This window comes from Leptopilina heterotoma, unplaced genomic scaffold (genome assembly GCF_015476425.1).
Source record: "Leptopilina heterotoma isolate Lh14 unplaced genomic scaffold, ASM1547642v1 Lhet_31, whole genome shotgun sequence".
NCBI lineage: Eukaryota > Metazoa > Arthropoda > Insecta > Hymenoptera > Figitidae > Leptopilina > Leptopilina heterotoma.
The window spans coordinates 1761143-1788087 of NW_025111011.1; the positions used below are offsets into that span (position 1 = coordinate 1761143).

General features: G+C 22.8%; 3 protein-coding genes across 10 annotated transcripts in view; 2 read left to right on the forward strand and 1 right to left on the reverse strand.

Annotated features, from left to right (window-relative positions):
* Positions 1–26945, reverse strand: part of LOC122504672 (disabled homolog 2-interacting protein) — a 239990-nt gene that overhangs the window by 64863 nt on the left and 148182 nt on the right. The window lies entirely within an intron of this gene.
* On the forward strand, positions 9845–11835 carry LOC122504675. 2 transcript variants are annotated; one of them, XM_043615878.1, is made up of 2 exons: positions 9845–10005; positions 10074–11835. In XM_043615878.1, exon 2 carries the CDS (start codon positions 10147–10149, stop codon positions 11641–11643), a length of 1497 nt encoding a protein of 498 aa, XP_043471813.1. In that variant the 5' UTR covers positions 9845–10005; positions 10074–10146; the 3' UTR covers positions 11644–11835. The 2 variants fall into 2 exon arrangements, with proteins under 2 accessions (XP_043471813.1, XP_043471814.1); XM_043615879.1 differs by having other exon boundaries at positions 9878–10005; positions 10062–11835.
* The window catches only part of LOC122504677, a 67921-nt gene continuing 59495 nt past the window's right edge, over positions 18520–26945 (forward strand). The window contains exons 1-2 of the mRNA XM_043615882.1: positions 18520–18768; positions 21917–22145. Coding sequence (XP_043471817.1) covers positions 21965–22145 — 181 coding nt within the window. The 5' untranslated portion in view covers positions 18520–18768; positions 21917–21964. The remainder of the gene's footprint in view (positions 18769–21916; positions 22146–26945) is intronic.

Below are 26945 nucleotides of genomic sequence, written 5' to 3' on the forward strand. Positions count from 1 at the left end.
AGATTTGTGTAAATAATTGAATTTCTGTGAAAATCAAAATTTTTTATTATTTATGAAAATAATTAAATGTTTGCGTATAATTTAATTAAAATTTTTTTTAAATAATTAGATTCTCTTTGGGAAATTTTATTAAAATAGATATTGAAAATAATTGAAATTTTGCCAAGCATTTTATTATTTACAAAAATAATTAAAATTTTAAAAAGAATTTTTTTTTAATTCTTAAACATAATTCAATACTTTTGACGAATTTTAATGCAAATCTTCAGAATGTTTACATTTTTCGAGGAATTCAATAAAAAATTGTACTAAAAATAATAATTAAATAATTGGAATTTTGCGATGAATTTTATTATTTATGAAAATAATTGAATTATTGCGAAGAAATTAATAAAAGATTTGTGCAAATAATTGAATTTCTATGAAATTTTTATTATTTACGAAAATAATTAAATGTTTACGTACAATTTTTTTTTAAATAATTAAATTCTTTTTGGGAAATTTTATTAAAATAGTATAGATATTGAAAATCATTGAAATGAGAAAAATTTTTGAAAATAACTGAAATTATGACAAGAATGTTATTGACATTTTTGAAAATAATTGAATTTCGGAGAAGAATTTTATTATTTATAAAACTAATTTAAATTTTAACAAGAATTTTTTTTTTAATTTTTGAACATAATTCAATACTTTTGACGAATTTTAATAACATTTTTTAGAATGTTTACATATTTCGGGTAATTATTGATTAAAATTGTACTAAAAATAATTAGATAATTCAGTTTATTTATTGTCGCATTATTATTATTATTCACGATATTATGAAAAATTAATCTCCTTCAAATTTGATAAAAAAATTTCTACACACAAAGTAAACTGAATTTGAATTAGAAAAGAATTGAGCAATTAATTGACATAGTAATTTTTCTGGAAAAATTTTAATAAAAAAAGTTGAAAGTAATAAAGTATTACTATTAATTGAGAACAGTATTTATAATTAATAGGTATTTTAATTATCAGTAGTTTCAATTAATAGTAGTTTTAATTCAGTGGTTTAAAAGTAACCTTAATTATCAATAGTTATAATTAATTAACTTGGAGTAGTCAATTAATAATTAATGATTAATTATCAGTAGTTTGAATTATTAGTAGTGTTTAATTACATTACCAATATTGATATCCTAGGCCTTCAATTTTTTTTCATTAATAAAAAAATTGATTCTCACCTGAAACAGAAAAAGAATTTCATTAGTTAAATATTCCTTGTAATTTATTTTTTAAGAAAAATTTTTTACAATATAAAAAAAATTTCAAGAAGTGAATTTAAATTAACTAATGGATCGAGGGAATTCGAGAGGTAAAAATGAATCAGTATAATAGATGAAAATTTGAAGGGGGGCAGTGGGACACGCGTCTAATATCAAGGACCCTGAAAGACCATATAATTTCTCAATGACCATACAGTGGACCCCAAATTTTTATTTGTCGACGGTTTTATATTCAATGAAACCTTTTCCTTCACCTTAAATCTCAACTGAAAAGCACGCAATTAAATGTCACGAAAATAACCTAAGGGCTAAGATCAAGTCCCAAACTATAAAAATTTTTACCCGACGCGACGCATGACTCATAAATTTTTTTTTCACATTCTTATTTTTATTTCTACTTTTTTATGATTTTCTTTGTCAGTTTTTAGCTTTAGTTAACTTTAGAATTTTAGATAAAATTGTTTTTAGATTTTTTTTATATAAATTGCAATTTTATAAAAAAAATTATTATTTATACACAAAGTGGAATTTTCTAAAAAATTATTATCTTTACATAAATTGTAATTTCACTCTTTTACATAAAATAGTAAAAATTTTACTTTTTTTCTCCATAAATTGAGATTTCATGTAAAATTATTTTTATAGAAAATTATTCTTTAGACGAAATAACAAATTCGAATTAAAAAAAAAAATTTTTTCTCATTTTTCGTATTTTACTATTTTTTTTACCCATTTTCCACTGAATTCTTTTTTTTCGATTTTAATACCAAAATTTTATTCCCTCATCTTCGACGAAAAAAGAACAGAAGATAAAAAAAGTTACATAAATTCATGTCCAGAGATTTGAAAACTTTGGGACGTGACTGAGAAATAAAAAAGTGATTTTCAAAAAAAAAAAAAAACCTGATTTCATGTAGAACTGGAAAAATTGAATTGTGATGGAAATTGGAAGTTTGGAATGTGGTGTAAAAAAAAATTCTATAGAAAAAAGGCAAAATTTGTTATGGCACTCTCGTATATATAGTGAGATTTTCCTCTCTCACTCACATGATGCAGGTAGATTTTTGTCACGATCATATAACGAGACAGTGAAATCGTATAATGCCACTCACATAAAAGTGAACTCGTAAAGAAATAAATGACGAAGTTTAAAATGTCATTTCTCGTTCATCGAGATTCATGGCAAAAACATGCGCTCATCATTTTAGTTTTATATTAGAATTCATAAAATATAAGTGCAATATGTTTGAAGCATTTCATAATTTATAATAAAATAATATTTGAAATTAAAAAATTTTAAAAAATTATTAACAAATAAATTTTGTTTTTTTCAATAATTTTTTTATAACAAATTTTCGTTTGACTGATCTAAATTATGCAAATTTTTCTCCTTTCTATTTATAAAAAATGTAATTGTTGATTGATTTAAAAAATAGGAAATAAATACTCATTTTATGCATAATTTTTATTTCTCAATAATATTGATCGAAAACTGATTCTTTTCTTTGGAGGAAAAAATATGTCATATTCCCGTTTCATAATATTTTTGTAGAAAATTTTCAATTTTCATATGAAATTTGAATCATTTTTATTTCTTAATAATTACAATTGTTTAAATAAAATTCAAAGTTTTTTAAAAAAAACAGTAAAAAATGTTTATAAATTCTATATGTTAATTACAAATTTTAATTTAAAATGAAACTTTTTAAATCTTTGGAAAATAAAGGGAAAAATTTTACTCAAAAAAATTTTCTTCGTTTTAATTCAATTATAATTTTCTAAAATTTTTAAATTATTTTTTATGAAAATCATTGAATTATTGCGAAGAAATTTATAAAAAAAATTTGTAAATAATAAAATTCCTGTGGAATTTTTATTATTTTATGAAAATAATTAAATGTTTGCGGAGAATTTTATTAAAAAATTTTTTAAATAATTAAATTCATTTTGGGAATTTTTAATAAAGTAGTAGATGCAATTGAAAATAATTGAAATGGGATAAATTTTTTAAAATAATTAAATTTTTGGCAAGCATTTTATTATTTATAAAAATAGTTAAAATTGTAACAAGATTTTTTTTTTTATTTTTGAACATAATTCAATAATTTTGACGAATTTTAATAAAATTTTTCGGAATGTTTACATTTTTCGAGGAATTTGATTAAAATTGTATTAAAAATAATTAAATTATTGGAATTCTGCGATGAATTTTATTATTTATGAAAATAATTAAATTATTGGGAAGAAATTTATAAAAAAAATTCGTAAATAATTGAATTCCAGTGGAATTTTTATTATTTTATAAAAAGTAATTAAATGTTTGGGTCTACAATTTTATTTATTAACATTTTTTGAAAATAATTAAATTCTTTTTGGGAAATTTTATTAAAATAGATATTGAAAATAATTAAAATTTTGTCAAGCAGTTTATTATTTACAAAAATAATTAAAATTTTAACAAGAATTTTTTTTTTCAATTTTTGAACATAATTCAATAATTTTGACGAATTTTAATAAAATTTTTCAGAATGTTTACATTTTTCGAGGAATTCGATTAAAATTGTATTAAGAATAATTAAATTATTGGAATTCTGCGATAAATTTTATTATTTATGAAAATAATTGAATTATTGCAAAGAAATTTATAAAATTTTGTGTAAATAATTAAATTTCTGTGAAATTTTTACTATTTATGATAATAATTAAATGTTTGCGTACTATTTTTTTAAAATAATATTAAATTTTTTTTAGGAAATTTTATTAAAATACATAATTGAAAATAATTGAAATGAGAAAAATTTTTTGAAAATAATTGAAATTAGGACAAGAATGTTATTGACATTTTTGAAAATAATTGAATTTCGGAGAAGAATTTTGTTATTTATAAAGATAATAATTGAAATTTTGATGATAATTTTTAAAAATTTTTGAACATAATTGAATTTCTGCGAAGGATTTTATTACTTCTGAAAATAATTGAATTTCTGCAATTATATGTAATTAATTAATTTTTCCAAAATTTAATTTTTTAGTGTTTTTAACAAAAGTTTGTAATAAAAATTTTTATGTTCTATTATTTTACAAAATTGCTAAATTTATTTTTAAAAAGTAAGGACGAAATTAGCTAATTTTGTTGCTAGTTTTAGATAAATCTAATAATATTTGATAGAAAAAGGACAATATTAATTTATATTAAACTTTAATAATACAGAAACATAGAAAATCGTTATATCTATGTTACAGTAATAGTCTACTTCTAAAGAAATATGGTGTATCATAAAAGAAATTTATTTTAAATTTAAAAGTTTATTCAATTCACCGTGAAATTGTTTTAGAGTCAAGTAAAAATATCTTTAGCGCTTTTTTCCAACTTTTTTTGACAAGTTTTATTAATAACAAGAACAACCTTTTATTAATTCTAATATAATTTTTCTTTATTACTCACTTTTACATTAAATCACAAATTATTCTTCTCTGCGCAAAGAATTTATTTAAATAATTTTTTCCTCCATGTCATTAGTTATACTGACAACTGAAATTATTGTCAGTCAGAAAATTATAAATATATAATTAGAAAAAATCGATAAATAATTTTTCTTTTTTTGCGGTAAATCCGAGAAATTTTTTTTTGCATGTAATAATTATTATTTCAGTGCACAAACCAGTTTCCACTGGACTGAGTTGAACTTTATACGCAAGGAAGGCGACATTCACGGGCCATTAACCCCATGATGACTGTTAACGCGCCCAAAAAGCGATCTGGTTCAAAAACTTGTAGTCACCTATGCTTTAAATGGGGGTTATTTTTAAGCTACATACATACCACTCTCTTAATTTATTGCTTTATTATTACGCCTTATGGGGCGCTTCAAAATTACAATACACGAACCATTAACGCACTGCCGGGCGCAAAAAAAAAATGAAATAAAAAAAAGTGCGTGTCAATTGCAGTACTGATTTAAGACGTCATTAAAATATGCTTTAGTTTGTCAAATACTCTGAAAAACATTTTGTCGTACAATAAGAATTTTAATTAATTTTTCTTCAACAGATATATAATATAAACAATAAATAACATAAAAATTATCACGAATTATGAAAAAAAACTTCAATTTTTTCTATTCCTGACAATAATTTTGTCTTTCAATAACTCAACTCTTGAGGAAATATATCATAAAATTATTACTTATAAATTATTTAATGAATAATTTTACTCAAATATTTCTGAATTAATTAAATTTTAAATTAAATTTTAATTCGTAAATTTATTAGTTATAAATTATTTAATGAATAATTTTAGTTAAATATTTCAAAATTAATTAAATTTTAAAATAGTTGTTAAAAGTTAAAAGAGCTGCGTTTAAAATTTTCATAAATAGCTGAAGGTTTTAATTTGAAATTTTAGAAAATTTCTATTTTGAATACATTTAATTTGAAATTTTAAAGAACTTAGATTTTTGAAAAATTCCAATAAATTAAAATTCTTCTGAAATTAGTTTAATCTTTAAATATATATTTAATTAATTATTAAAAATAATGGAGTTTTAAAAGAATTTTAGTTAAAACTATACTAAAAAAAAAATTGAATTTTGGAGAAGTTTGCAAAAAATTGCAGAAAATCAATTATTTTCAAAAATAATAAAATTCTTCGCAAAAATTCAATTATATTCGAAAATTTTTAAAAATTATCGTCAAAATTTCAATTATCTTTATAAATAATAAATTTTTTTTTCAAAATTCAAAAATTTTAATAAAATTCTTAGCAAAATTTCAATTATTTTCAAAATTCAAAATTATTATCCTCAATCAATGATTTTTAATATCTAGGTACTATTTTCATAAAATTTTTCAAAACAATTCAATTATTTAAAAAAATATTTTGATAAAATTCTACAAGCAAATATTTAGGAATTGATATCACAAATAATAAAAATTTCACAGGAATTCAATTATTTACAAATTTTTTTTATAAATTTCTTCACAATAATTCAAATATTTTCAAAAATTTTTCTCAATTCCAATATTTTCAATAATCTATTATTTTAATAAGATTCTATGCAAGCATTTAATTATTTTTATAAATAATAAAATTCTTTTTAGAAATTTCAATTATTTTTATATATAATAAAATTCTTTTTAGAAATTTCAATTATTTTTATATATAATAAAATTCTTTTTAGAAATTTCAATTATTTTTATAAATAATAAAATTCTTTTTGAGAATTCACTTATTTTCATGAATAATAAAATTCATCGCAGAATTCCAATAACTTAATTATTTTTAGTAAAATTTTAATTGAATTCCTCGAAAAGTATAATTATTCTTAAAATTTTTTTCAATATTCATCAAAAGAATTCAATTATTTAAAAATTTGTTAATAAAATTCTTTATGAGAATTCAATTTTAAGAAAAATTATTTATTTTTGTAGGTATTTAAATAATTGAATTCTCATAGAATTTTCTAATAAAATTTCATTTAAAATAGAATTTCATTTTTTTTTTAAATTTTAGATAATAATTGAATATTAAAAGCATTATTGCATGAAGTTTTAGAAATAATTGAATATTGAAAATCTGAATTTTTTCATACTTTTAATTAACAATTCTGTAGAATTATTAATGTTTTTGAAAAAGTTTAATTGAATTTTTTTTTCAGTTATTTGAAGTTTTTATTTCCTAATGTATATTTGATTGAAGAAGTTCCAAATAATAGAAATTTTGTAAAATTAAATTGTAAACAATTGTATTTGAAAATTCTCTAAGAACTTATTTAAAAATTATAAAAAAAATAATTTATTTAAAGAAGAATTTTATTTAAATATTCTAGAAAATAATAATTGAATTGAAATGATGAAAATTATTTTGAAGAAGTTTTTTTAATCATTTTTAGAGTGAATCACAGAATGTTCTTGAAAGTGAGGGAAAAAGGCAAAATTTTTTCTGGAAATCAGGGAAAAACAAATTTTTGTGTCAACCCTGAAATTGTTATCCGAAAAAAGTCTAAATTTAATTAATTTCAAAATTCCTTATGGTATTTTTCTCACTTTTACCCTTGAAAAAATCGATTTTGATAAAATATTTTTCAAATTTTTAGTAAATTTTCCTTTATACTGGCCTTCCGACTAAAATTTTAGAACCCTTTCCAGTATCGAATTTTAAATATTTGGATTTAAATATTAAATTCATGTCAAAATAAATTTTGAACTCCTTATGTTCTTAACAGTAATTGTTTCATAAGTTTTAATTTTTGGTCCGTGAAGTCTTTATTTTTAAATACTCTCACTTGGTTCAAAAGCCCTGGCTGTTCTAGATAAATTTTCCCTTTTCCGAGTTCAAGTATACCAATTGTTATAGTTAAAAAAAATTTCATACTTTTGTTATTGTTATTAACGAACGACGATTAAGCAGTGGTAGTTTAAAGATAACGAGAATTTAGGGTTGGAACCTAATTTAAACGTTGGTTAGAAAAACCGATTCGAGTTTAATGGTCCGGCAGACCGCTCTTGTGAAATGCACAATCCGAATTGTGAAGGGTTTTTTCGATGTCTCTCTCTCTCTCTCGTCTCAATTCGTGCGAATCAACTTGAAGAGTATGTATATATGGGCACAACACAAAAGGATCTCGAGAGTCCTCGCTCTCTCACCCTCTTCTATCTGGTTATATATTGTATATGTATAGGTATACACTCTTCCATTTTCTCTCGGAAGTGAGAGAGCCATTCGTGTCCTCGAATCGAGTCCCGTATATATATATGTATACCAATCGGCTGTACAAAGTGCCAGTTGCCCGCGGGGTGAACATTGAACGCGATAGCCTTATGTTAAATGACTTATATTATAGAGCTTCACCACAAATTACTCTGCAATATTCCTTACATTGTTCATTCGTAAACTATTTATCTTGTATTTCATGAAAATATTAGAAAAAGCATTTAGCGGAAATCTAATGATTTTACTACAGGAATCAATATAAAATAAACATTTTGTTTTTTGTTTATAATTGCTTCCTCATAGAGGAAGGATTTTATTAGCAAAATTTTCGATTGTGATTTTTTGACATATTTATAAACTTATTTTCATTATACCTACTCTTTTAATACTTTATGTACGAATAGGCACTGCCCGTATAAATGTTAGAAATAAATAAAAATTTCGATGTAATTTGTTCTCAGAAAATTTTGTTGAATAATGTAAAAGTAACTTTAAAAGTATCATTACCAACTTGTAGATCATTAACAAACGCTTCGATTGACCTATATTTTTGAACCTGATTCGGTCAGAAATTATGAAATTATTGGTATTTGAAAAATCAAAAATTGTGGAAAATATCATTTTTTCAACATTCTTGTTTATTAACTTATGTGTAATTATTAAACTATTATTACCATCTTATAAATCTTGGTAAAAAAAAAACACATTTTTTGGACCAGGATTTAATGATTTTTAACCCTTTTACAAAAAGTAATTCTTATATTTCAATTATTATTATTTCTATGAGGAAGCAAAGTGTTCATGAAATGAACACCAAAATAATATAAATGTACAACTTGGCAGCGTTTGTTTTTCTCTTCTAATCTACAATATTGTTGCACCTGTTGTATTTTTATTCGTCAGCAGAACATAAAATTTTATGAATTTTATGTATTGCATTATTTTCGTACATTATTGAAAATTTAGAACCAAGAATCCACAAAAAATTATTTTTTCAAAATTTCTAATTTTTCAATTGTCAATATAACTTTGGCTAACATTTCCAAAAAATGAAAGTAATTATAATTTTGAGAAAAATTTTATTATAATTTTATTTTAAAATAATTGAATTCTTTTTAATATATATAAAACATTAGGTTTTTAGAATATTTGATAATTTTTTAGAAAAATATTTTATTTATGTTCATTCTATCAACTTATAAATAAATAACATTTTTCTTTACAAATCTATAATACATTCGTTGCACCTGTAGTTTTTCTATATTGGTCAACAGTATGTACATCAATACACTGATTAATAATAATAGTTTTTTCTTCCAATCTGTAAATTTTCTATTGGTTAACAGAACATGTATTCACTGATAAATAATATTTTTCTTTTCGAATATATGAACTTGTTGCACATGTAGTACTTCTATTCGTCAGCAGAACATAAGATTTAGAGATATTATAAATGTACAAAATTACGACCTAGTACGTTATTTATTATTTTCTTGAAATTTAAGTTAACTGATAAAATAACAGAAATAAAATTCTCAGCAAGGACCTTAACATACCGTAAATTTGTACATAAAAAAAATTTTTAATTAAAAAAAAAAATTAAAAAAAAAAAAAATTAAAATTTAAAATTTTTAAAAATTTTAAATTTTTACATATATCCATTATTTGTAGACATATTATAATAAAAAAAAATGTTCTTATCTAATCTGAAATTGTTACACCTGTAGTTTTTCTATTGATTAAAAGTACATCTATTCACGATAAATAATATATTTTTCTCCTAATCTTAATTCGTTACACCTGTTAATTTTATATTGGGTAACAGTACATAAAATTTTGAAATATTTTAAATAATATTCAACATGAACAGTATATAAGTTGGAGAATCGCGTATGATTTTTAAACGCTATTTTAAAGCCTTCTGTTACGTGACATTAAAGTTTGAAACAAAAAAGAAATAGTGAAGTTCGTCTGATTATTCCTGTGTATTACACATACGAATGAGTTTGACACCATAAGGCGGTAAGCATATATTATTTTAAAGATCAAATTAATATTTATTCCAATTATTTTATTAGTAATATTTACAGATTGTATTAGTGTTTGCGGTCGATTACATTTAAATATCAACTGGGAAAAGTAACTGTATATTCTTTAACAATCATGATAAGATTAGCAATAATCTGCTTCCTAATTTCGATGATCAGAAGCGAAGACTGTAACTTCAATATTAATGACGTATATGAATTAAGACAACTTTTCCATGATTCTGAACGTCGAATGGAAAGAGCAACTCGAGGTCAAAGTGGAAATGCGGCAATTGTCATAGGCAGTGCAAGAAGTGGCAAAAGTACATTAATTAATTACTTGATGGGAAATGCATTGATTGCTTATAATGAGAAACGTGAAATAAAAATAAAAAAAGCTAACAATAATGTCAGAGGACCAGAAATTGGTGCTGGATCAGTGTCAGTGACTACAATTCCCACAAAATGGAACTCAGAAAGGTCAGCATTACAGAATTTGGACTTCTGGGATACCGCTGGATTTGAGGACAATAGAGGTGAAAAGGAAGATATAAATAATGCCTTTCATATGTATCATTTGACAAAAAAGGTCGATTCTCTGAAACTTATTTTAGTAATCAGCTATAACGACATTACTAGTGGAAATATTAATCAGATTTTAACACTTTTAAAAACTGTAGGAGGATATTTTAATAACACGTTTGAAGATATTTTCCCAAGTATATCAGTAATTATCTCAAAAGCACCTAACCAAATTAATAATGGTTATCCAGTCGATTCTGAATTCCTCAATTATAAATTAAATACAAATTTATTATCAAGTTCAGAATTGGATATATCCGAAGTTTCAAAAGACTTTGTACGGCATATAATAAATAATAACCAACGTGTAGCCTTCTTCAGGAAAGTGAAAAAAGTAGGGAGAGTTACTTCTGACATCGATGATAATATTACTCAAGCTATTAATAACTGCGATAGCATAAGAAAGCCATCTCATCAGGATATAGGTTTCACATTTTCAGTCAAATCGAAACTTTGCCTGCAAAGGACTAATGATGATTTACTGAACATGAATGATTTTACAGATTTAACTTCAGTAGTGAATAAGAGGTACATTGAAAACCACAATGATTTGAACAGGACGTTAGATAGAAGTGTATTATTGCAAAAAAATTCCAGTTTTCAGCAAATCTACAGACGAATTAATATTTCTTCATTGGATAATTCTGATGCAAAGTTTAAAATTAAAATTCTGGAAGAGAGTGATAATATTATTAAAGACTTTATTACGAAGAAAAAATTAGAGAATAAAATCAGCCTAACTGAATTTATTGATAGCATAATTATGTCAGGAAAAATAAAAAGAATAAACATTTTATTGGAGGCTATTGTTGAAATACTATATGACAGATTATCATTATTAATTTCATTATGTCAACTTATGCTAAACAATATTGATAGAGTTGAATTTAACCGTAGAATGATAGAACTTAAAAGATCGCAAGAAGCAGCAGTTAGGAAGTTGGAAGAAAAAATACGAAATATAGAAATACCTGAAAAGGAGAAAAGCATTTGGGAAACAATATGGCAGTATATTTCTGGTGCACTGTCAAATCCAATAGTATTAGGATAAATGAAATAATTGTAGACTAAAAGAGATGTTGTCATTTACTGTATCTAAACAAACGTTATTTTACGTTGATATTAACCTGCGGTTTTATCATTTTTCAATTTTGCAGGATATAAATGTATAATTTTGTTAAAATTAATTTTGACTATTTTATTTTTACTCTGATATTAAATACAACTATTTGGCTTCAAGTTACACTGCGAGTTTTATTTATATGACTCTTGAATTAATTTTTTTTAAATAAATAAAAGATACACCCGAGTATACTCATCGGGTTAAAATGTAGGGAGGTTAAGAAAGAAATTCGATAATTTCAAAAAATAAATTTTTATTTTTATTTCCAATTTAGTTGGCATGTTTTGGTAATCATCAACCTTATTACAAATTCTTAAAAACCACATCATGTAATAATTTTTATTTGTTGAATATTTTGAATATTAGAAGCTTAAATGTGTATAAAGAATGACTCAAAGAATCCTTAGATAAAAGTAAAAATTATAGTCGTGAATGAAAAATAAGATTATTTCATGAGATTGACAATTTACTTAATAGAATACAATAATAATCGAAACGGATCCTCTAATTATGTATATTATATATACATAATTTATACACTAAAAGTAATTCATTACATTTATGTCATTGATAATTGGTCGCGTGGCCGGCACGTGACATTGCCAAATGGTGTGCGGTTGTGTAAACTAATAACAGGGCAAATGTTACTTTAAAATTCCATATTATAGTAAACATTAATAATACTTATTTTTTACCGGACAAGAGAAATATTCATTTTTCAGTTTATCGAACCTTGACACATTTTATAATTCGCAACAGCAATATGAATACGCACACGACTTCCGCTTTTATTTACAATGCACATTATTTTATATTTAGAGGCAACAATTGTTTAAGCATTAATTAAAAAAGTTTGGATGAAAATTGAAAAACAATATAGACAAATGACAATAATTGAAGAATAATAGTTTTTTCAATTAATGCTGTCATTTCTTTTGGATTTTTTAAATTTAAACTTAATTTTTATTATGTATGATGTAATGAAAAAATAAAAAAAAAATACTGTATAGATTTAATGTTAGTATTAAAAAAAAATTATGCTAATAAATTCAGACTAAAGCAAGTGCTACAATTTTATCTCATAAGTACATGTACGGTATAAAGTTGCATCTGCTCTTCAGGAAGTGTTTCTTTTTTCAAAAAAAAAAAAAAATTAATCTCGTCACGTCATTATTTCCATGATACGTTGATATTTAACGTGTGTAGCAATATTTTTACACACTTACACACGAGTATCTATCTATCTATACATGAGACCCGAAGAACAAGTTTTTGTTGTTTATCGCATATGAGAAACTTCCTTCTATACATTTGCTATAGCGGCTTATCACTCTTCCTTTTTATGCAATTCGCTTTAGTCAAACAGCTGTGTGTGGGAGAAGAAGCATTTTTGTTGTAATTGCAAAAAATTAAGAGAAAAAAAAAATGGGGAAAAAAAGGAAAAGTTTGAGAAAAAAAGAAGGGAATTCCTACAAAGAAGCAAAATATTCAAACCGAAGACGCTCGACACGTTTCTTTTTTATCCATTTTTTACTATACGCGTTATACACTCTCGTGTAACAGTAACTCCGATCCCACGCTCTTTTGCTCAACGTGACTGACCTACCACACTACACCTAATGCCATGTTCCAATCGTAAACCGAGAGTTTGTTATTTCTTTCATTCAATTTTTTCCTCTGCGTGTAGTTTTCAATAATTAATCTTTCTTGTTTTTTTTCTACAACCAGTGGATGCAAATATCATTAGTTGAAGTGATTATAGTTTGCAATTAAAGAGTTGCGACAAACATTTAATTTTGTTTTTCCCTAACATTTCCCTGATTTCCAGACAAAATTTTCATTTTTTCCCTGACCCTAAAGAATATTCTGATTCACTTAAAAAACGTTTACATAAATTCAATTATTTAAAAGAATGTAATAAAATTCGTTGCATGAATTCAATTATATTCATAAATTAAAAAATGTATGAATTTAATAAATTTATTTATTTATTAAATTTTAATACAATTTTAAATAAATTCCTCGAAAAATAAGATTATTTTCAATAATTTTCTGCAAAAATTCAATTACATTTTACAAATAATGCAATTCTTTGCTGAAATTCAAATATTTTCAAAATCTACTATATTTTAATAAAATTTCTCAAGAGAATTCAATTAATTAAAAAAAAAAAAATGTTATAAAATTTCTTGCAAGAATTAAATTATTTCCATAAATAGTAAAACTCAGGTCAGAATTTCAATTATTTAATAATTAAATTTTTTTTAGGACAATTTTAATCAAATTTCTCGAAAAATGTAAATATTCTGAAAGATTTTATTAAATTTCGCCAAAATTATTCAATTACATTCGAAAATTTAAAAAAATTCTCGTCAAAATTTCAATTATCATTATAAATAATAAAATTCTTCTCTGAAATTCAATTATTTCTAAAAATTTTAATAAAATCCTTTGCAAGAATTCAATTATTTTACAAGTTACAAAATTTTTCACATAAATTCAATTATTTAGAAAAATTTAATAAAATTGGTTGTATGAATTCAATCATTTTCATAAATAATAAAATTTTTCATTGAATTTCAATTTTTTTTAATACAATTTTAAATAAATTCCACGGAAAATATAATTATTTTCAAAAATTTTTTGCAATAATTCAATTACATTTCACAAATAATGAAATTCTTGGTTGAAATTGAAATATTTTTAAAATTTACTATTTTAATACGCAATTTCTTAAAAGAATTTAATTATTTTTAAAAAAGGTAATAAAATCCTTCGAAAGGATTCAATTATTTTAACAAGTAATAAAATGTTTCACATGAATTCAAATTATTTAAAAAAATGATAATAAAATTCGTTATAACTTATTTTCGTAGGATTTCAATTATACAATTTTTAAAAAAATTCCACGAAAAATATAATTATTTTAAAAAAATTTTTGCAATAATTTAATTACATTTCACAAATAATGAAATTCTTGGTTGAAATTCAATTTTTTTCAAAATCTACTATTTTAATAAAATTTCTCAAAAGAATTCAATTATTTAAAAAAAAATGTAATAAAATTATTTGCAAGAATTTAATTATTTTAAAAAAAGTTATAAAATTCGTTGCAAGAATTCAATTATTATTTTCATAAAAAATAAAATCCTTCACAGGATTTCAATTATTTAAAAAAATGTAATAAAAATTTCTAGCAAGAATTCAATTTATTATTCTTCTAAATAATTAAATTATTCACGGGATTTCAATTATTTTTAATACAATTTTAAATAAATTCTTCGAAAAGTGTAGGTAATTATTTTTAAAAATTTTATAAAAATTCAATTTACAATTTATTTTAATTTTTTTATTAATTTTTGCAAAAGTTCCTTGAGAATTTTTAAATATATTTTCTTACATTTCAATTTTACGAAATTTGGATTATTCGACAATTTTTAAATTAAATATTTAGAAAATAAAAACTTGAAATAACTTTTAAAAAAATTCAATTAAACTTTTTTCAAAAAAATTAATTCTGCAGAATTTTCAGTTAAAAGTATGAAAAATTCAAATTTTCAAAGATTTAAATTTAAAACCTTTTCAAAATTCAATCATTTCTAAAAAATGATTTGAAAATTGAAATTTTGCTAAGAATTTTATTAAAATTTTTTAAAATAATTGAATTTTGGTGAAGAATTTTAGTATTTTTAAAGATAATTGAAAGTTTTACGAGAATTTTATTATTTTTTAAAGATAATTGAAATTTTGACGAGGATTTTCTTTAAATTTTTGAACATAATTGAATTTCTGCGAAGAATTTTATTAAAATTTTTGAAATAATTGAATTTCTGCGAAGAATTTTATTATACTTTTGAAAATAATTGAATTTTCGTGAAGAATTTTATTATATTTAAATATAATTGAAATTTTGACGAGAATTTTTTTAAATTTTTGAACTTATAAATGAATTTCTGCGAATGATTTTATTATACTTTTAAAAATAATTGAATTTTGCTGAAGGATTTTATTATTTTTAAAGATAATTGAAATCTTGCCAAGAATTTTATTAAAATTTTTGAAAATAATTGAATTTTGATGAAAAATATTATTATTTTTAAAGATAATTGAAAGTTTTACGAGAATTTTATTATTTTTAAAGATAATTGAATTTTGGTGAAGAATTTTATTATTATTTTTAAAGATAGTTGAAATTTTGACGAGAATTTTTAAAAATTTTTTAACATAATTGAATTTTTGCGAAGGATTTTATTAAAATTTTTTAAAGTAATTGATTTTCTGCGAAGGATTTTATTATACTTTTGAAAATAATTGAATTTTGGTGAAGAATTTTATTATTTTTAAAGATAATTGAAATTTCGAGGAGAAAATTTTTAAATTTTTTAACATAATTGAATTTCTGCGAAGGATTTTATTATACTTTTGAAAATAATTGAATTTTCGTGAAGAATTTTATTATATTTAAAGATAATTGAAATTTTGACGAGAATTTTTAAAAATTTTTTTAACATAATTGAATTTCTGCGAAGGATTTTATTATACTTTTGAAAATAATTGAATTTTGGTGAAGAATTTTATTATATTTAAAGATAATTGAAATTTTGACGAGAATTTAAAAAAATTTTTTTAACATAATTGAATTTCTGCGAAGGATTTTATAATACTTTTGAAAGTAATTGAATATTTGCAATTATTTGTAACTTCTCCAAAATTCAATTTTTTCCAGCACTTTAATAAAAAAAATCCCTGACTTTTCAGTTTTCACTCAATTCCCTGATTTCTCTGACTTGTGGCAACCCAGAACTACTATCAGAAGCCTCGGATTCAAGCAACTATTGATACTTTTTTCATCATATACAAATAATTTATAGAGAAATTTTTTTTCGAATTGAAATAATCGTAAAATTAAATCAAGTCGTAAATAGGATGCGTTTTATTGTAATGTTCAAACTTATTCTCTAAACAGTGTGTTAACATATACATTTAAAGAAAAGGACGACAATGTAAACTGGGATACTGTATGACTAATGCTCTTATAATCTTGTTTTTTTATTTTTTTATTATTCACCCTTTTTTTTTATAGTGACTCCTGGGTCAGTCAATCGAAAAATAATTCCGATGAAACGAGTCACATACAGTTCTCTTTGGTGACGGTGGTCGTCGAGCGTTCTGTGCGCAGTTTTAAGGGCGTTCAGCTGTCCTTACATCACGTCCATTGTCCTGAGAATATTTATAGCCAAAGGATGACCAAACAATTTAGGTTTGGATTTCCATTTCCTGGTGGAAGAGCTTTGTAACAATCAAGTATGTGTAATAAACGACTACCCGAATTTTTATAGATATCTTTACGCGTGTCAATGAAATGCACCCGATTTTAGCTTGTTTACAAATTTTAATGTCTGGGGAGAGGGGAAGAGACAAAAATGCATCAACGAGCGGGAGAGTTCATTCATTTAAAAACGCTTACTGACTTTTATTTACTGGGGAAACTCCAATGCTCATTTGTAAACGATAAATTTACCTCTTCCCCTCCACGAGTATAAGTGATAAATAAATAAATTCACAACTTTGGGGAATTTACTCCTATTTTCTTTATTTTTACCTTTTCCTAATAGTTTATTGAATTTTTATTTCATTTTATTTTTTTATTTTATTAATTCAAATTTTTCTATTTTATTCCTTTTTTTAAAAAGTCTTCATCATTGTTAAATTAAAATAAATAATTTTTAATAGTCTTCATCATTGTTAAATTAAAATAAATAACCACTTACAATTAAATTTTTATTTTACTCTTTAAAAATTGTTCGATAAACATACAAAAAAAAATTTTTTTTTAATTGTTTGATAAAAAAGGAAAGGAAAAAAAAATTGCAACAGATTCTTCGTTAGGGAGGGAAAAAAATATGAATCCATTGAGTTTCCCGCGCCCTTAGCTTTCAATCTAAAATCATTCGTCTGTAAATGAAGTTAAATTGCTTTCTGACGCAAATCATTCGTGTCAAATCATTACACTTTTCGTCCTACCGCCATTATACCAGTATTTAATACAAAAGACCGCGAATTGATCATGCCTCAATGAATTCATAGAAATCGCGGCAACAATACACATACGTCGCTTATGGATACATATTTCAATAACGCTGTAGTAATTTTTGTCCTCTTCCTTTTCCCCATTTTTTTTTTTTTTGTCTTTCGTATCAAGTGGGTCAACAATAACTGCCAATCAAAATGCAACAACTATATTCAATTCCAGTCGTTTAAAGAAAAATATAATTATTAACAACTAAAATCAGAAAATACTATAACAACTACTACAACTTTAGAAAAATAAATATATTGTTCAAATGTTGCAGAATTATATGAAAACTGATAAAATAAAAATTAAATCTCTCTGTAACGACAAAAAAAATTTTTTTCACTGAATTAACCTTACTCCCCTCCCCCTTAATATTTCTGTACGGAATTTCTGCAAATATTTCACATGGTGAATTTTTTTTTATTAATTTTATACGAAAAAAAATTCTTAGCTGATAAAAAACTGTTAAATTGTTACCAACTCCAATATTGGAGTTGGTAACAATTTAACAGTTTTTTATCAGCTAAGGTTTTTTTTCTGTGTAAAATTAAAAAAATTGAAAATTGAAAAATATAAAAATAAGGAAATATTAAAAATTACAAAAAAACTGTTACCAATTTCAATTGGAGTTGGTAACAGTTTAACAGTTTTTTATCAGCTAAGGATTTTTTTCCGTGTAAAATTAATAAAAAAAAAATATAATAACCATACAGATGAAGTCGAAATGAATGTCAGTTTAATAATTTTAACCTGCATAGTTTTTCTATTGGGTAAGAGAAAATAAAATTTAGAGATAATTTTAATTATATTGAACATGGAAAATATATAAGTTGGTGAATCGTGTCAGATTTCTAAACGTTATTTCAAAGTCTTTCGTTACGTGACAATAATAAGTTTCAAACAAACAAAACAATATATTGAGATTCGTCCAATTTTTCCTGCATATCAAATATACGAATAAGTTTCACACCAAGACGGTAAAAATTTACAATATTAAAGATCAAAATACTTTTTCAAATATACACTACGAATTTTTATGCGATTTTATTAAAAAAAAATAAACTGACACAATCATACATTTTTAAAAATAATTTGATTTTTAATTGTTAATTGTTAAAATAAAAAGAAATTTTTTTCTATTGAAAGAAACAATGTATTAAATACAATATATTTAAATACTAGATTTAAAAAATAAATCTACTAAAGTCCTAATTCTTTAAATATTATATATAATAAACATTCTTATATTCATAACATATGTCAAATATCCAAATAATAATTTATAAACTGACACATTTAAAATTAAATAATTTTAAATAAATATAATAATATTTGATAAAAAAAAGGACAATATTTGAGTAAAAATTCCTGAAGTGTGACAGCAAATTTTGAGATTTACTTTATGTACTTGGTAATACATGAAAATGAAACATAATTATGAGATAATTAAATGCCAAGAAGGATTTTTCAAAAAAATTAAATTTCACTTAGTTATAAACAATTGAAGTTTATATACAGCTGTTGACGTAATTCTAAAGCCATTAGAAAAGAAACAAATTTTGTTCTACTATAAACAAGCGAGCTATTCATTTCTTAATTTAACTTAAATTAAAAGTTGCTTAAAATTATAAAAAAAATTTTTATTGTCGAAATATCGTTTTTTGTCCTCCATAAGTTTATTACTCATAAGATTTACGCAATATCGAGAAGAAACAATTTTTTTCCTAATATAAGAGAAGAAAAGCTATTAAAGTCATCATTTATTTGTTATTTGCATTAAAATAATAATAATAATAAAAAATCGAAATTCTAAAAAGTGCTTCCTTATGTTTCTTAAACATTTATTTTTGAGTGTGTGCCCAGCAGAAAAAAATGAATTAGTTTGCTCCTAATTGCAGGACACTAAATTTGAATTGTTTATAACTAAGAACAATTTACAGGGTTGCCACGCAACCTAGAAACCTGGAAAACCTGGAAATGTCAGGGAATTTTCTAAACCTTGAAAAAACCTGCAAAAGTCAGGGAATTTTGATCGGAATCCTGGAAAATTATTGTTTTCTAAAGTAATTGTGCTTATTCTTGAAATCTAATTATTCATAAATATTTCAAAATTAATTCAATTTTAATATAATTCAATTATTTTCGTAAATAATCAAATTTTTTAAACAGATACAATTATTTTTATAAATAATAATACTCATCGCAGAATTTAAATTATTTTTAATACAATTTTAATCGAGTTCATCGAAAAATGCAATTATTCTTAAAACTTTTATTTAAATTCGTCAAAGGAATTCAATTATTTAATAATTCGTGGTTAAAAATCTTCACAAGAATGTAATTATTTTCAATACAATTTTAATTAAGTTTGTTGAAATAATTTAATTATTTTTAAAAGTTCTTAATAAGTCTTCAAAACAAATCAATTCTTCTTAAAAATTTTAATAAAATTATTCCAAGAATTCAATTATTTGCAAAAGTTGTAACAAAATTCTTATCAAAAATTCAATTATCTTCAAAATAACAATTTTGTGCAAAAATCACATTATTTTCAAAAAATTTAATAAAATTCTTCGAAAGAATTCAATTATTTTCGTAATTCATAAATAACAAAATTCTTCGCAGAAATTCAATTAGGGTTAAAAGTTTATAAAAATTCTCTTCAAAATTTCATTTATCGTTATAAATAATAAAATTTTTCTCCAAAATTCAATTATTTTCAAAAATGTTTCAAAAATGTTAATAAAATTTTTTTGTCAAAATTTCAATTATTTTAAAAGCTTTTCTCAATTCAATCAAATTTTTTTACAGAGATTCAATTATTTTTAATACAATTTTAATTTAATTTTTTGAAAAATGAAATTATTCTTAAAAATGTTATTAAAATTCGTCAAAAGAAATTTAAATATTTTAAAATTTTGTTGATTATAAAATTCTTTATGAGAGTTGCATTTTAAAAAACATTTAATTCTTCAATAAATTATTTATTTGCATTTTATTTGTATTTAAATAATTGAATTCTCGTAGAATTTTCTAATAAAAATTGATTTAAATATGAATTTCAGTTAAAATTTTAGATAATAATTGAAAATTTAACTCTCTAAATTTGAATTAGTAAAAATGTTTTTTAATTTAAATTAGTGACTGACTTTTTGCTTTTCAATTAGCAGATTTTACTAATAAATAGTCGTTTCTACTAATTTAATAGTAGAATTTATTAATTCAAAAGTAAAAAGTCAGTCACTAATTACAATTATTTAATAAACATTTTTACAAATTCAAATTTATCAAAAAAGTATTATAGTGTGAATTTTTAGAAATAATTGAATTTTGAAAAGGTTTCAAATTACAATCTTTGAATGTTTGAATTTTTCATCATTTTAATTGAAAATTGTGTAGATTTAATTTTTTTTTAAGTTATTTGAAGTTTTTATTTTTTAATATATATTTGATTGAAGAATTTCCGAATAATCGATTAAATTTCATAAAAATTGAATTGCAAACAAAAGAATTTGGAAATTTTCAAAAATGATTAAAAATAATTAATTTAAAGAAGAATTTCAGTTAAAAATTCTCAAAAATAAAAATTGAATTGAAATGATGAAAATAATTTTGAAGAAGTACAATATTCTTTAGAATATAAAATAATGATTTTAGCAGTCAGTCATTTTTAATTATTATAAAACATGAAGATATTGATTGCTCGATTGAATGATCGATTTCTTCATGTTTTATAACAATTTTTTATAAATTGTTTAATTTCAGAAAGGTTTGAATTTGAAATTTTTGAAAATCTTAATTCTTATGGAAAAATTATAACTTAATTATTAAATTTTGTAACATATAAATGTAGTTTTAAAAACCTGGAAAAATTCCGTTTTTTAACCTGGAAAAGTCAGGGAATTTGAAATGAGCAAAAGCGTTGCAACCCTGAATTTAATTTTTTTTTAAATTCTTCTAGGCATTTAATTATTATCTCATAATTATGTTAAATTACCAAGTAAGTGGGGTTTAAATTTCGACTCAGGGAATCATCCATATATAAATGTCCGGTATGGCAAAGATTTTAACATAGACTATAGTCTCATTATTGTTCTATAGCCAATAACTTTGTATACTTTTCAGATCTTTGAATATCAACTGGGAAAAGTAACAATATATTTGTTAACAATCATGATAAGATTAGCAATAATCTGTTTTCTAATTTCCATGATCAAAAGCGAAAATTGTAACTTTGGCATTGATGATGTAATAAAATTGAGACAACTTTTCCATGATTCGGAACGTCGTATGGAAGAAGGAACTCGAGGTCAAAGTGGAAATGCGGCAATTGTCATAGGCGCACAAAGTAGTGGTAAAAGTACACTAATTAATTACTTAATGGGAAATGAATTGAAAGCTTATAAAGAGAAAGGTGAAATAAAAATAAGAAAAGCTGACAATAATGTCAGAGGACCAGAAATTGGTGCTGAATCAGTGTTAGTGCACTGAAAAAAAAAGTTCATTGAATCAAGTAAATGCATTTTCTTGACCTGATTTATTTGAAACAAACCCATATTTTCTTATTGGAAGAAATTTATTTTCTTGTGTCAAGTAATTTTGAGCATTGATCAAAGTTATTGGAATAAGAAAATATGGGTTTGACATAAGTAAATATCTTACAGTTTCAAACGAACTGTTTTACATGCGCCAAGTCTCGAAAAAGTATTGAATCAAGAATATCATGTTCTCACGTCAAGTAATTTACCTTGAGTCATTTGGTATCTTGAGTCAAATAATTTTTTTATTTCCTTTAAAGCAACTATTTATTTCATCCAACACCCATAGTCTTGAGCCAAGAAAATGGGAAGATTAATACAAGTTAATAATTGTTTCAACTCAATTAAAAATTATTTTGTTTCAAAGAAATATTCATTAATCTAAGCATTTCTTTTACTTGAAGCATTTCTATATTCTCATGTTTCAAAATCATTAATTTCTTGCGAGAATGTTATATTTTCTGGAATGAAATATTTTATTTATTCAATTCAATTAAGTGTAAGATCTTGAATTAAATCATTCTTTTGTTTCCTTTAAAAAAGTTTTTACTTAATTCAACGCTCATATAATCCTGATTCAAGAAAATACGAAGGTTAATATAAGTAAATATTTGTTTCAAGTTGATTAAAAATTATATTCAATTAATCCCATATTCATTTGAAGAAAGAAATTCATTTTCTTGTGTCAAGTAATTATTAGCATTGAACAGAATTCTTGAATTAACAATTTAGTATTTGGCAGAACTCAATATGTAATTATTTCAACCAAATATTTTACTTTTCCGAAGTACCAAAAAGTATTGAATCTAGAATATCATGTTCTTAAGCGAAATAATAAAGAATTGTCTGGAGAATTCATGTTTCTTGAATCGAATCATTTTATTTATTTGCTTTGAAACTTTTTTTTACTTAACACAATGCCGGTGTTCTTGATCCAAGAAAATATTTTTCTTCAAATGTATATGCAACTTAAATATCAGTTTTTGAAAACTGTCCATTGAGGCTAGGATGGCATAGTAGTAGCGTGACGGCTTCTGGTGCGTGCAACCCGAGTTCAATTCCTCCGACCGTGGAAAATTTTCTTTCAAGGTATATTTGTTGTATTTGTGTTAAGTAATAATTAAATGTAAATATATATGTAAAATAACAATTATTTAATTATTTAAATAAAAAATATAAATGTTAATTAATTAAATAATAAAAATGTTTGACCTAAGTATTAGAAAAGATGGGATGGGGGTAAGGGGGGGGGGGGGTAATTTAAGTAAATAATTTACTTGTATTGAGAAAGTATTTTTTTGATTGAAATCTATAAATTTTCTCAAATCAAGAAAATATTTTCTTGGACAGAGAACATACTTTCTTGATTTGATACATAAATGATTTTGAATTAATATATTCTGCATTTCTTACATGCTACTTAACTTCTTGATCGAATTCCATATTTTCTTGGATCAAGAATATCTGCGTTCTCTCACAAAATAAATGTTTTCTTCATTTAAATCTTGAATTACTTGAACGAACGTTACAAAAAATTGAATGAATCAAATAAAATAATTCAATTAACTATATATATTCTTAGAACAAGAAAATATTTTATTCATTTAATACATTTCATACTTCGTATAAGAAGACTAACTTCTTGGTCGAATTCCATATTTTCTTGGATCAAGAATATATGTTCTTCTCCCAAATATCCTATGTCAAGAAAATCGTTTTCTTGAATCAATACTTTAATAGTCTTGGCCGTATTCAATCCCACGATTTGCTTCAACCAAGAAAAATTTTCTTGGTTCAATACTTTTTTTTTTCAGTGTGACTACAATTCCCTCAGAATGGAGCTCAACGAGGCAAGAATTAAAGAATTTGGACATTTGGGATACTTTGGTTCATTGAAAATAGCGGCATATCCTCACTCGTTGACGCTCGTTCGGTTGTATTTAAACTTATTTGTTTTTACTTATTTGTTTTTATTTATTTTAGCTAAGTAAATATTTACTGGACATAAATATTTTAATTTTTAGTATATCAAATAAATAGTTATTTGTACCAAATACGAATTTTAAAATAAAATTATTAAAGTTTTGTATATAATTTTATTTAAAAATTTCAACAATAAAAAAAAATTGTTATTTAATTAAATTTCGTTAAATTAACTAGGAAATAATGAACAATTTTCATAGTCATGCCTCTAGGCTTCCTTATACTTTCTTCGGTATAAATATATATAAATATACAGAAGGAGCACGATAGTAATCGAGAAACATGAATATAGATTATAATAATAGTAATAATATATATTCTGACAGACAGTCTAAAATTCACTTTTATGCAATGTATCTCTCGTGAGAAACTGTAGCTCATGCAATCATAAAATGTTGAATTAGCATCACATCACATATAGTTTTATCACGAAGAGAATATTTATCTTTTATTATTTTTTTTCATTAATATTCAGGGTTGCCACAAATATTTAATTTGATTTTTTCCTGACTTTTCCCTGATTTCCAGACTTTTTCCTGACAGATTTTGACTTTTTCCCTGACCTTCAAGAATATTCTGATTCACTCTAAAAATTATTAGATACTGAAAAAAAAAATGTTCAATTACATTTATTTACAAATTTCATTAATTGTAAAATTATTCAAAAACATCAATAACTTCTTTTTTAAATAAATATTTAATCATTCTTATTTTTCCGTAGCAATTAAAATTCTTCAAAACATTCAAATTTAAACTTTTTTGAAATTCAACAACTCATAAGAATATTATTATAAAACATGAAGAAGGCGATCACTCCGAGTCGAAAACTCGGAGTGATCGCCTTCTTAATGGTTTCTAATAATTTAAATTACCATAAAATTTTTCAAACAAAAATTAATTATTTACAATAATCCTAATAAAATCCTTCGCAAAAAAACAATTATTTTTATAAGTATAGTAAAATTTCTCAAAAATTCAATTATTTAAAAAAAAATGTTATAAAATTCGTTGCCATAATTCAATTATTTTCATAAATGATAAATCGATTTTTCGGTAATTCATTTTTAAATAAATTTTTATTAGAAAATTCTACTAGAATTCAATTATTTAAATACAAAAAACACAATTTATTGAATAATTGCATGTTTCTTAAAATTAAATTCTCACAAAGAGTTTTATAAACAAATTTTGAAATAATTGAATTCTTTTGACGAATTTTAATAAAATTTTTAAGAATAGTTACATTTTTCAAGGAATTCGAATATATCAAAAATAATTAAAATCCTGCGATGAGTTTTATTATTTATGAAAATAATTAAAATGTTCCCAAGAATTTTATTAAAAATTTTCTAAAATATTTAAATTTCGGAGAAGAATTTTACAATTTATAAAGATAATTTAAATTTTGACAAGATTTTTTTTTTAAATTTTTGAACATAATTGAATTTTTGCGAAGAATTTTATTACTTTTGAAAATAATTTAATTCTTCCAACGAATTTTATAAAAATCTTTTTAAATACTTGATACATTTCTAAAAATTTTATGAATTTTAGTATATTAAATAATTGAATTCCTGTCAAAAATTTATTATTTATGAAAATAATTGAATTATTTCGAAGAAGTCTATTAAAAATTTTGTAAATAATTGAATTTATGTGAAATTTTGCCAAGAATTTTATTAAAATTTTTAAAAACAATTGAATTTCGAAGAAGAATTTTATTATTTATAAATAGATAATTGAAATTTTGACGAGAATTTTATTATTTATAAAGATAATTGATAAATTCTGCGAAGAATTTTTATAATTTTTGAAAATAATTGAATTTCTGGAATCTTTTTTTGTAACTTTTCCAAAATTCAATTTTTTTGTAGTATTTTTAACTAAAATTCTTCTATCAATCTAGTATTTATGAAAATTGTAAAAATTATTCATTAAATAATTCAATTTTTTCCAGTACTTTTACTAAAAATCCCTGACTTTTCCCTGATTTCCCTGACCAATTTTACTTTCCCTAATTTTTTCCTGAATTCCCTGACCTGTGGAAACCCTGATTATTCCATATTAATTTTTACAAATTTAAAAAATTAATTTTTTACATACAAGATTTAAGAAAAATATTTCAGTTACGTGGAGTGAATATGTTATACACCCGATTGTATAGTATAGGAAGCTGTTTTCTAAGGTCATGGGTGATGCAATTTTCCGTTAGACTATTTTTATCTCCATTAATTACAGATAACAATTTTTGTTATTCAATTTCAAACTTTGAATATAAATTCTAAATTTTTCGTATTTTATTTTTTCTATTTATTTCTTCACTTGCATTTTGTTTATAGAAACAAGGAATTAACAACAAGTTGGATTGTCAATTGAGACACAGACTGAAACAAAGGATCAATTGCAAAATTTTCTAGATTCCAGTTGTTTTTTTTTTTTTTTTTTTTTTTTTTTTGTTAGAGAAGAAAAATTTCTTTACATGAAAAGAAGAATTTGAAAATTTTCAAGAATATACTGAAGATATTGAACTCTCTATAGAGAGAAAGAGGTTTTATATTTGAAAATCGTTTATGGAAAAGCCGTTATCTATACACGTTACTCAAGCGTTTGTCACTATAAAAGTTGAAAGTATG

Bases quoted from the DNA above. Each gene is read 5' to 3' on its own strand.
- LOC122504675 (XM_043615878.1), top strand. From the start codon at position 10,147: ATGATAAGATTAGCAATAATCTGCTTCCTAATTTCGATGATCAGAAGC.